Source organism: Barbus barbus (assembly GCF_936440315.1).
Source record: "Barbus barbus genome assembly, chromosome: 1".
NCBI lineage: Eukaryota > Metazoa > Chordata > Actinopteri > Cypriniformes > Cyprinidae > Barbus > Barbus barbus.
This window is the reverse complement of record NC_136729.1, coordinates 4,347,373-4,359,694: the sequence shown is the minus strand read 5'-3', so window position 1 is coordinate 4,359,694 and position 12,322 is coordinate 4,347,373. Positions and strand designations below refer to the sequence as shown.

The following is a 12,322-nucleotide window of genomic DNA, read 5'->3' as shown; positions in this document are numbered from 1 at the left end:
CACCTTGCTGCTCTTGCGTTTCTCGCCGATGCTCTCGGCCTCTTCGTGCTCTTTGGCCCCCTGCATGAGGTTTGTGTAGTTCGCCAGACGACTGAGCAGAGACGACACTTTGGGACGAGTGTCCATCTCCTCCTACAGAGAGAAGCACACACACACACACACACACACACACACACACACACACACACACACACACGTCAGACAGGAAGCAACAGATGAAAATAAAAGAGAAAATAAAGGCTAATTTTAGGACTATAAGGATTTCTTGTTTTATGATATTATTTCCATAATTAAGATTTCCGCCGTATTGTAATTAGTTTAATTTAATTAAAAAAGATTTAATATTTATACTGTGTACATTCTTTAAATTTTAACTGTAAATATGCATTATGGTTATTATTGTTTTGCATTGAATTTTATTGAAGTATTTTTATTTTAATTAACACTTAATTAAAATGTTATTTTATTTTTAAAAAACGATGGCATGACTATGACGATTAATTTTCATGAAAATAATATCACAATGCAAAAAAAAAACTAATCGGCCTTACAAATTGGCTTCATTTTCTTTCTTTAAGTCATTTTTGAACACGTAAATATGAGCATATTTCCCCCATTTTAGCTTCGTTTCACTGGCTGCCCGTACATTTTAGGATTCAATTTAAAATTCTTCTATTTGTTTTTAAATCCCTAAATGGTCTTGCCCCGCCTCACATTTCGGAGCTGCTACACCCGTACATGCCTACCCATTCTCTCAGGTCAGCTGATCAGCTGTTCCTGAATGTGCCAAAAACAAAGCGTAAGCTTAGAGGGGACCGTGCCTTTGACACCTGATGTTGCTTTTTTTTTTTTTTTTTTTTTTTTTTAAATGTTGCCTCTTAGTGCTGTTTTAATTGTATTTTATGTTTGTATGAGTTTTATTTTTTTTTATCTTTTTAATCTGAGGTCAATTTAAATTTCAAATCATTAAAGGGGTGGTTTACTGCCTTTTTTCTTTGCTTGATTGTGTTTATGGGGTGCAATATAACATGTCTTCGTGTTTCGTTTGTTAAAAAACGCCTTATTTTTCATAAATTTCCCCTTTATTGTAAGCCGCTTTCTCCTCTGTCATTTGAACGACCGGTTGACTTCCTGATTCTATGAAACCACTCCCTCAGAAACAGGCAATGGGCTCTGATTGGTTAGTTGGGCCGGTGTGTTGTGATTGGCTAAACTGCGTACTGCACATTGTCCGGAAACTTCACGCCCATTACCTTTACGGGCGACAGTTGCATGTGCTCCGGTCAAATGTAAATAATGGTGTCAATATTGCCGTATCAGTTTGAGCCAGAATCAGACCCAGAAAGCGGTAATGAAGAGAGTCAAGCAGAACCTCCGCAAACACGGCTCTTACAAAACGTTTCTGAATGGTACATTTTTTTATTATTCTCTCAAAGAATTTCGATACGCTGTTACTTGAAAATGCTACTGCTGTTTGTTAGCTTTTGAGATACGGGTTTCTCCTGATTAAACATTTAATATAACTGAATACATGACTGAGTAATTGCATGAAAAATTACATCATAAAGTATACATGGAAAATACATTTACAAAATTAGTACATAATTACAAATTCGGGTCCAAAATGTTTGTACGCGTTTGTCATAGACACGAAATAGCATAACTAACTGGCTACCAGCATTGGCATTTGTTTACGTCCTTGATAAAAAATGCAAAAATACATTTAAAATGATTAAATCTTACTTACAGGCTGTGGCCCAACAACTGCTGCCTCTGGTTTTAAAGTTGGAACTGCTCCATGTTTCAGTAATAGTTTCTGGTTGAATCCGGCATTGAACTCGTGTCGATTCTGGAAGCTGTCTTCCGTAAAATGCGCAGCACAGAGAGCTAAGTTACGATTGTAATTGTCAGGAACATTTAACCATTGTTGACGAACTACAGCGTCCGTAGGAAGCCCGAACACAGAAGACCTGACAGCTGGGTGAAAATAACACTTTCGACGGCATGGCTACAGCTCTCCACTATAACGCTTCCTCTTCGACAAAGCCGCAGAACATGGCCTTGCCCCCTTTTTTGCATGTTCCGGAGGGAGGGTTGATGTAAATTTATGGGTTTGTTACGTATAAAACCCGGGAAGTATCTCGTTGTAGTCCCATTTGAGTCGTTTTTGTAGGCATTAAACTTCCTGATTTTTAAAAGACGATATCTCCGCTTACGCTGAACTTTGCAGATACTGTTCATGCACCAACAGCAACATTACACACTATTTCAAATGAAAAAAGTGAATCTCAATCAACCTCCCCTTTAAGTAGTAGAACTGTACATATAAATCTTAATTGTTTTTGTTGTAGTGAATGCAATTTGCGAATGTAATTGAATAAAATATAAATGATTACAATATAAAATAAGTCATAAAATTCATTGCAACATTATGTTTTAATGTTTTTTTCATTAATGTTTTTTTAATAAAAATCTTTGCTGTCCTAAAAACAGGCTATTTTCTGTTTCTTGTATGTATTTATTTATTTTTTGACATCTTAGTGAGAATCAGCCGACAAAGATGAGAGATTATAAATAATATCCATAGAGCAAACCTCAAAGAGAGCCAGATTCCTGTCGTAGAAATCATCGTCATCGATGGCGTGAGAGTTATTGATGTAAACGCTGGACAGCTTCACACCGCAGTCACCTGACACACACACACACACACACACGTATTATTGATGTTTAGTACGAGTACTTGGGAAACCTGTTTGGAAACAATCATTTTACTTCCTTGTCTGTTATTCTGTTCACACAGAAATTAGATAAAACTAAAATGTTTGGGTAAAATAAATATGCATTTCAATGCAGTCAATAAAGAACAACAGAACTGGACAGATGTTAAAGAACAGCCACGGATCACATGGCACTATGTCGCCATCAGCAAACACACTCTCACTTCCCTAACACACACACACGCACATGCGCACACACATCCGCACATGCGTGGGTGTCACACAGAGACACAGACACAGACACACACACACATGCCCATCACTGTGTCACTGCATTATTCACTGAGGTGTGTCGTCCACATGTGAAGCTCTTAAAGCCACATAATGACTAGAAAGAGTTTCTCATCTGTGTGTGTGTGTGTGTGCGTGTGTGTTTTCTGTGCATTAGGGAGTGCTGCAGCTAAACTCACAAGACAATCAGAACTGTCATTTCTCTGAAAGGAACTTCCTGTTTCATAATGATGATGTTGCATATTGAGCGAGTCACACCCTCATTAGGGGATGCTGCTTACTGCGCAGTATAGCCTTCTAGTATACTTTACTGATACAATAAACGTATGTTTAAAGAAAAGCAATGAAAAGATTATTATGCTGATATTTGTCAAATCTAAATACTTGTGTTTAAAAAAGGCTCTTAATCTTTCCTACAAGAGTTTACACTGAATTAAATGCTTGATAGTTTATTGTGCAAGTAAAACGGCAAAAATGCAGGTTCCATTTTATGCCTAACGCACTATTTTTAATTAATAACAAGCAGGGAATCCACCAGAACTCTAATTTTGAAATAGCTATCAACATTAAATCATAAGAATAATGTCATAAATTTGCAATATTCATTCATTGCGAATTGCTTCACTCTCACTTCACTTACTTCACTCTCAGCGTTTCTTTAACTCTTTTATATACGTGGCGAGCATTACAGATAGGAATTAATCATCTAAAAACATTAATCACATATTATTAGATATGAAATCATTATGTTCATGTTTTCCTTGGAAAGAAACTTAATATCAGTGTCAACTAAAACTACTGAAAATAGTTGTTGTTATTTTAAAGTCATGCAAAACTAAAACACAAATTAGAAATGCTACCTTGGCAAATAAGCAAAAGTACAAAAAAAATGAAATAAAGCTTTCAAAATATTAATAAATACTGTATACATAATAATAAAATAACACTGATTAAAATATTTTAAATCACACAACCTGCAACCGTTACCTTCATGAGTTATTTCTACTTGATTTAAGCCAAAAATGGGTTTTGCTGTTATAAATGAATGTATTTGATATTTAATAATATTTTTGACGGTTAATTTAGATGTTACCATTTTCATGTTGCATTTTTTGCTTGTTTTTTTCAGTGCAGTGTTATTTTAGTATTTAAAATTTTTTTTTAAATATTAAATTTGTTTAAAATTTAATATAAAAACTCATGCATCACAAGCAGAATCATCTTAGACCTCTTAAGCCCCGTTCACACCGAGCACGATAACTAATAAGCTAATATCTTTATAGTTATCGTTCTTGGTGTGAACGGGGATAAATGATCATTAAGAATTGTGTTATACCGTTCAAAGTCAATTGAAGATTTTTTAAGGAGCAGCAGGAACCCTGGAAGAAACTCTTTTGCTGGTGTAAAAATCACGGTCCTAGGAGTAGTACACAGAGCTGGGTAGTGACTGATTGTAATGTAATCTGGATTACATGATCAGGGTAAAGTACTTTTTAAAATACTCGTAATCAGACTAAAGTTACTTTTTTATTGACTACATATTATTCACACAATAGCAATACATTATTCATAATTTACTGGTTCTTCCTAATTTATATTTTTCATCTTATAAATGTTTGTTTCTGAAATAGCCTGCTGCTTATATACAGTCAGAAAGTGTCCAGTTTTGTGGATATTCACACAGAGATCAGTCATAAATCAGGTGCTACGCTGCATTTAAACACTGGGTTTACAAAAATCATTCCAGGTTTTAGAAATGCATTAAATACTGATGAACATTCATTTTTAGTTGAATTATCATTCCGTAGGTTATTTAAAATGTATTTCTCTTTCTTTGGAAGGCGTTTGTCTTTCAAACACATTAAAATGCACTATTTTTTTTTTTTTTTGTCATCTGATCCTCTTTCACTTAATATATTTACTTACTGTAAGTACCCCTGAATTTTAAAATACATATTTTTATAATTAACTCTCACATTTGCATGTTCATGGTTATCTGATGATGGTTAATGGTCACATGATATGCAGGTAAACAAATAAAATATGTAGTGTAATGTTTAATGCACTTCATGTTTTTAAGGCCATATTTTCTTGAACTTTGTATTTTTATATCAATGTGGTGCGGGATTATCCTATTTAAAATCAATGTGATAAACAAGATTAAAAGTAATCTGATTATGTTACCAAAAACGTGACCCTGGAGCACAAAAGCAGTCATGAGTAGCACAGGTATATTTGTAGCAATAGCCAGAAATACATTGTATGGCTCAAAATTATATGACAAAAATCATAAGTAAAGATCGTGTTCCATGAAGATATTTTGTAAATTTCCTACCGTAAATATATCAAAACTTCATTTTTAATTAGTAATATGCATTGCTAAGAACTTCATTTTCTCAGTATTTAGATTTTTTTGCACCCTCAGATTCCAGATTTTCAAATAGTTGTATCTCAGACAAATATTGTCCTATCCTAACAAACCATACATCTTATTTATTCAGTTTTCAGATGATGTATTACTATTACTCTCTAATTTGACCAGGGTCACAAATGTATAGCGTGATGGATTATCAGTAACGGATTAAAATTAGTAGGTAATCTAGCCAGCTCTGGTAGTACAGTAGTGTGTTGATCAGAACATCAGTGACCTGCTTTCTCACACTCATTAATCACAGATAACAGCAGCAGAGCGTCTCTCACCGTGCTCGAGGTGGCTGCGCTCTGGCGTGTCGGCCCCGGCCGAGGTGGTGGCCCCTCCGGACGCTTCGCTGCGGTTCACGCTCTCTCTGGAGCCGAAGCGGACCCTGGCGCTGGAGCGCGAGCTGATGTCCGGAGACGTGTCCGGCAGGTCCTCGGCTTTGATCGGCGTGACGGTGAAGCGCACAGACGAGGCCATGGCTTCCCGTGCCGCCGGCTGCTGTGGCTCCGACAGGGTGACGGCCCCGGGGCCCTGCTGCAGTGAGGAGCGTGCTCGGCTCAGCTCACGGCCCGATGCACCGCCATGAGACTCTGAGAGTGTGTGTGACGCTTCTGTGATCGACTGCTTGTGTGTTCACTGGATACGAGAGCGAGGAGACCGTGTAATCAGGAGGGAGCTGTGCATTCAGTGCAAATATCTCCAGAAAAGTGCTGATTTGTGCTCAGATCAGCTGGTGTGGCTTGAATCTGGTTTCTGACGAGTCAGCAGAGACTCGGGCAGAGACATTTATTCCTCTGCACTGAACCACCTGACAGCGTATGAAAAATTAACCTTCCTCTGCTGGAACCCAAAATAAATGAAGGATGATTGATGCAGCTGTCATGAGAAACACAGCAATCTGACAGATAAAACGAGTGTGTGTGTGTGAGAGAGAGAGAGAGAGAGAGAGAGAGAGAGAGAGAGAGAGAGAGAGAGAGAGAGAGAGAGAGAGAGAGAGAAAAAGGGGGAAAAGAAACAAAACAAAAAAAGCAGAGTCAATACACCAAAATACCAAAACTAAACACAGGAGACTGGTAATAAATGGTTCTAGATCATTTATTTAGATTATTTTATTTGTATTACTAGTTTAGACTTGTATACCTGTTATACTCTACAACAAAATAAAATTATTACAGATAGTTATAGTTTACACATATGATTATACATATAATGAATAACGTTAGCCATATTATAGTAGCTCTCCTACTAGACATCTATTAGGTGTGTGAGCTTGTTAGTCAGTATTGTTGGGCATCTCATTGAGTCCCAAAGACAGCATTTGTTTTACCATCACTGTACCATAGTATTACCATAGTAGGTTTCTTAAAGTATGACGCCCAAAAACGTCGCTTCGCAGTGCTGTCTATGAAGGGAGCTAGTTCCTGCGACACTTTCTACCAGCGACTCCTTTAAGCCAATTATAATCAGATCACAGACACACACCTGACAGAAGCCCAGTATGTAACTTATCATATTCATAACCAACTCTTTATGAAACGAATAAAGCGGTTTACCTCAGGAGCCGCGTGCGCGAGACCCGCATTAACGGTTACATTACTCGCTCCTGACCAACAACACCGGCTCGGTTCAGACTGCAGCCGCTCGTTTACCTCCGCACCGTTGGACACCGGCTTCTGGGCGAATGAAACCCGCTCCGTTTATCACCCCGGTTTCTGACCGTCCAAATCAGCACGTCTGACTGACTGCGGCGTAAAGCGCGAGACACGCTCTTTGGCGCCGTGACGTAAGCACGCAGGATGCGTCGCTGGGAAATGTAGTTCTATGCGTCATTTTTCTTTTTTTTATGAAGAATACTAGCTTCTCATTTTTAAGTTCCATATTTTTTTTATTTAAAATGTAACTTTTAACAAATAAAATGTAAAAAAAATACAAAAACAATTTCCAAATAAATTTGTAACGCAAATACACAAATCACTTGTTTTAATTTTACTGCACATGAAGATTCATTCACATGTTTGTAATGTGAGAAAACTAAACTGAACAAACAGAGTCAACAACATAAGGATGCCACACGTTTAGTAATGAGAAAGTAAACTCATTATTTGATTAAATAATGAATTGTGTGAAGTCCATTGACGGTGGGCCCTGGGGCCCGTTCAGAGCACAGGTCGTGGTTGTGGCCCCGGGGCCCGTTCAGAGCACAGGTCGTGGTTGTGGCCCCGGGGCCCGTTCAGAGCACAGGTCGTGGTTGTTGGGTCAGCAGCAGACCGAAGCGTTTCTTGATGGTCACTCGGTGTCTGGAGAACTTGTCGTCCGGTGAAAAGCGGGCCGGATGCGCAGAGCTGGTGGGCTGACTGCTCGGGTCCACTTTCTGCAGAAAAATACATATAAATAATTTCTTCAAAACATGCCTTCAAACTATAGTTCTTTATTTCATAGCTGAGACTGCATTAAACAACAAACAATACCAAAAGCAGCATAACACCATGTTTTTTGAGAAAGAACAATAAAATACTATTCATTATTAAAATTATGACTTTAAATGTTATTTATTATTGCTTAAATTACTATGTAATAATTCAGTGCCACCCCAATAAACAAAGAACGCTCCCATTGGGTTATTTTTGGTAATCCAAATAAAAACTTCCAGGGAACCAAAAGCTGTTTTATCAACCGAGGTCACTTTTCTAACTAACAAAATACTTTAAGACATATGCTATCGTTATAATATAGCTTTAACACGGAACTATGAGTTTAAAACACTATATTGTCTGTATATATATGTCGCTTTATGGCCAAATGTGGCGTGTTTCCAGCGGAATAAATGAAGTCACCTTCAGAGTATAAACTCTGTCGCCGTTCTCGTTCAGATAATACTGCAGGAACATGATGACCGGGTTATAAGGTTATTTCGGTGAATACCGAGCTGAAAGCAGGTTTATACTCCGCTGCGTAGCGAGCCCCACGTGTGCGCGAGAACACAAAACAAACCGGAAGTGTGAGACACCGCGCAAAGGAGGATGGGAAATAGAGTTTTTAATAAAAGTCACATGTGTGAAGAAACACCGCCACCTACTGCACGACATAATAACAATAGTAATTATTAATGTAAATAAACATCGTTACGTATAATAAATGCTAATCATATGTTTCAGTATTACTTCGTTGTTTTTGTAAAGTAACATGTCATGTTTGTTTTTGAAAGTGTGTATGCTGTGTCTCACTGAAGCAGGTGTTCGCTCTTCAGACCAGGGGCCCTGATACTCAGTCAGTTACTGTAGTAACACTCTGCCTGGAGCTGGTTTTCTTCGGTAAACCCGGAGTTTATTTCCGTCTCCTCTCCCTTTTTGTAGTGTTAGCGAAGTTTAAACCCCTCATTCATTCACGCTGCAAAATTGATTCTTACCGAGTATTTGTCTTATTTCAAGTACAAACGTTTAAAAAAAATCTTAAGTTAAGATGCATTTTCTATAGATGAAAAATTATCTAGATACTTAGTTTTGTTCAAATATAAAATTGTTCTCCATAGGGTAAGAAAAATAATCTCAATGCAAACGGAAACGAGAATATTTTAGGAGGTGGCTAATTCATATGAATGGCCTGCACCTAACCCCGTCTCCTGGGTTTAGACTAATCCGACTCAATCGTATGAATTAGCCACCTCCTAAAATACCTACGAATAGCGTTGGATAATTTGGAAAATAAAATATTTTAAATATTTTTTTCCCTTCATGGAAACAAGACTAAATACCTTATAGCCTATTATTTATGTTATAATGTATAATTTTTTTACACCGTATTCATGTGCATGTTTATTTGAGCGGTACTGTTTTAAATGGTATTGGGTTTAAAACATGGGAGATTTGAAGGAAAGAGTGCATCCTTCTCAAGCTCTTCCTGAGGATGTTTTCCTGCACAAATCCGTCAAAGAGGAGTTTCACAGGACTGTAGGTCAGTGGTGTAGCAATGGGTTTAAATGAGGCTAATCTGTATGGAGTTTATAATATGACAAGACTATTTGAATTTGATTTGTGTAAATTTGAATTATTGACAGCTGTCATTTAACAAAACTGAATACGTGGCATTTAACAGTTCTGAGTTTGAATTTTTGTAAACTTGAATAATGAACATTTGAAATTTTTTTTATGGCAGTTTTTTTTAATAGACATGTATTTTCAAACAGCATTTTTTTTGTTCTGAATTCTTAGACTGCAAATATCCAGTTTTCAGTTTTAAAAAAATACAGCTTCAAGTTTTCAAGATGAAGAAGAAATTTGGAATATCAAATTCGATATTTAAAATTCAAAGCGCAGAAATTCAGATCGTACAGAAAGTAGGTCATCCACAGGGAAGAGTAGATGATTTCCGAAAAGTCGAACGAAGCATTTACTGCGACCGGGAGGGGATATGTTCGGTTCACTAAGGCTAGTTTTGTCCTGGCCATATTGTCAAGTTATCTAGTGTTTCTTCTTAGCCTCAATGTCTGCCCAAACTTGAAGGCTTCAATCAGCTTCAGAGGGTGCATGGAATAACTCAAAACATCTGATTCCTCATCATCGAAGCAATTTATTGAAAATCTTTCAGCAACAACTTGATCTTCCTTTGCTTATTTTCAGAATTTAATTCAGATGCTTAGCTCAGATGCTTAGCTTAATAACCTATACAGAGAGAATATACAAATGAGTCACTACACACAATAATGTGATCATTTAAGGATGTTAAACATTTAAATTACAACCAGTGTTACTAAAATACTCACAAAGCACAATACATAGCGGTTCAACAGCAACACTAAATCAAATGCATTTACTACACATGGAAAATTAGCATATTAGATGCTAAACCCGCTAGCTTTAACAAACAACTTGCAAGATATTCACAATTGGTCTTTTAAACAATCTGTAGTCACAAAAGAAATGAGTCTTTATCCTACCAGTAGCATCTCAAAGTTGATGAACACATTGTGGCTTTTCCCAGCTGTCTCTGAACAAATTGAGCATGTGGTTTTCTTCAAACTCAGTGGCTACATCCGTGCATGCTTTAGCAATCTTTCTCCTTTGGGTTTATAACCAGTTTCAACACCAAATTAGGTATGAGAAGCACATTAACTTTTCCAACAGAGATTCCTCTGCACGCTGATAATCAAACAAGCACACCTGGTTTTATGTAACATGTGAAGTTTCAATGGCCAATCAGCTTCCTTGTTTCTTCCAGGTTGCTCTATGTGGCCACAACCAATAGTATTCATTAATTTTGATCTCAAATCAAACTCATTCATCTGATAGATTTTTTTTCTTTATTTAACAATGATGAATATTGTTTTTATTTTTTTCTTTAAAACCACAAATTCAAGTTTAGCTCTACACCTCCCACTTGAGCTCCTGGTCAACTGACCCAAGGAGGTCACACACTTCTTGGCTGACACTCAATCTCTTCACTGTTCCTCAATGGGAATCAAAACAACCAAGCGTCTAACATCCCTATGAAGAATCATAGCTGGGATCTTATCACAAAGCTTTTTCATTGGTTTGACATCCTTGGCTGTTTCTGCTTGTTTTGGTTTAACAATCGAGACAGGATAACTGGTGAATACTCTAACCATTACATCTCTTACTATTCCTTTCTTATCTGCATTTACACTGACAACTCTGGCCAACTTGAACTGACCTCTAAGAGCATTCTGGTCAACCAACCATACCACATCTCCCATGGCAACATTGCGTTCTTTAGTATGCCACTTGTTTCTTACAAACAGGTTAGGACCTGCCAGCTGACACCATCTTCTCCAGAACTTGTTGACTTCTTCCTGGATAAATCTTAATCTTTTGTATGGATAACCTTCAAATTCGAAACTTCCTTGATCTCCTCTTTTCCCAGTACGTCCCAGAAGAAGGGAGTTTGGACTCACATGTTCCACGCAGTCTTCCCGACTTTGTGTCCTTGCATCGATAGGCCTGTCATTTACCAAATTAGCTGCAGTGTAAAGAAAGGTTTGAAATTCCCCCCAAGTCATAACTCCATTACACCCCAGATTCTGGAGGGCTCGCTTAACCAGACGAACAGCTGCTTCTGCTGCTCCATTTCTGTGAGGGGAATCTGCAGGATGAGTTTTCCAAGACCACTCCGTGCTATACTTGGCTGCCTCAGTTTCTAACTTTACTTTTACTTACTTACGTCATTTAGCAGATGCTTTTGTCCAAAGCGACTTACAAATAAGAAAAAGTAACTAAAAAGTTACAACTCTATAAATACTATCTACCCACATATTTAAGAAAATAAAGAAATTAAATAAAATTAACACATGCATATAACAACAACATTTCAATAATAAACATATCAATGAAAAAATTTAATAAAAAGCTACTACTGTCCCTTGCCGGTGTCCCTGCCCGGTGGAGTCGCACGGTAGAGTCGATGGTCTTTACACTCTTTGGTCTTCACACTAAGAGGGCTTCACACGACGACTGCCGCGGTATAATAACCTTTATTATACCAATCCAACAAATGATCATTTCAATTCAGCTGGACCCACTTTCCTGTTTATCAACTACAAATGGCCAAGCAAGACTTGTAACTTTACCTTGTCTTGTCGTTCTAGAAACTTGTGAAGATCTTCAAGAACAGACTTGACCGCTATGAAATTTGACCCCGAGTCGGACCACAATTTTCTTGGATGTCCCCTTAAAGCTGTAAATCTTTGGTATGCCAGCAGAAATCCTTCTGTTGATTGGTCACTAACAGTATCAGTATGGATAGCTCTTGCTGCCATACAACAGAAGACAATTCCCCAAACTTTGAGTCCTGTCCTTTTCTTTACTTCATCTTTTACCACATAAGGTCCAAAAAAAATCCAGAGTTGTGAACTCAAATGGTGAAGCTGGTTCAGACCGCTCCG

General features: G+C 37.5%; 2 protein-coding genes across 3 annotated transcripts in view; both read right to left on the bottom strand.

Moving 5' to 3' along the window:
* LOC306873888 (solute carrier family 12 member 6-like) overlaps positions 1-7,216 on the bottom strand; it is a 44,039-nt gene extending 36,823 nt beyond the window's left edge. The window contains exons 1-4 of one of the 2 annotated variants that reach the window (XM_079423418.1): positions 6,981-7,216; positions 5,709-6,325; positions 2,595-2,689; positions 4-132 (exon numbers count right to left, since the gene is read on the bottom strand). In XM_079423418.1, coding sequence (XP_079279544.1) covers positions 4-132; positions 2,595-2,689; positions 5,709-5,904 — 420 coding nt within the window. In that variant the 5' untranslated portion in view covers positions 5,905-6,325; positions 6,981-7,216. The remainder of the gene's footprint in view (positions 1-3; positions 133-2,594; positions 2,690-5,708; positions 6,326-6,980) is intronic. The other variant, XM_079423419.1, reaches the window with a different exon arrangement.
* A 300-nt stretch (positions 7,217-7,516) lies between these two features.
* LOC306873900 (H/ACA ribonucleoprotein complex subunit 3-like) lies at positions 7,517-8,406 on the bottom strand. The gene is made up of 2 exons (XM_079423437.1): positions 8,262-8,406; positions 7,517-7,798 (listed from the first exon to the last, which is right to left on the bottom strand). Exons 1-2 carry the CDS (start codon positions 8,313-8,315, stop codon positions 7,658-7,660), a joined length of 195 nt encoding a protein of 64 aa, XP_079279563.1. The 5' UTR covers positions 8,316-8,406; the 3' UTR covers positions 7,517-7,657.
* Between the last annotated feature and the right edge of the window lie 3,916 nt (positions 8,407-12,322).

Bases quoted from the DNA above. Each gene is read 5' to 3' on its own strand.
- LOC306873900 (XM_079423437.1), bottom strand. From the start codon at position 8,315: ATGTTCCTGCAGTATTATCTGAACGAGAACGGCGACAGAGTTTATACT. The intron at 7,799-8,261 runs GTGACTTCATTT...ATTTTTCTGCAG, and splicing joins ACAGAGTTTATACTCTGAAG to AAAGTGGACCCGAGCAGTCA.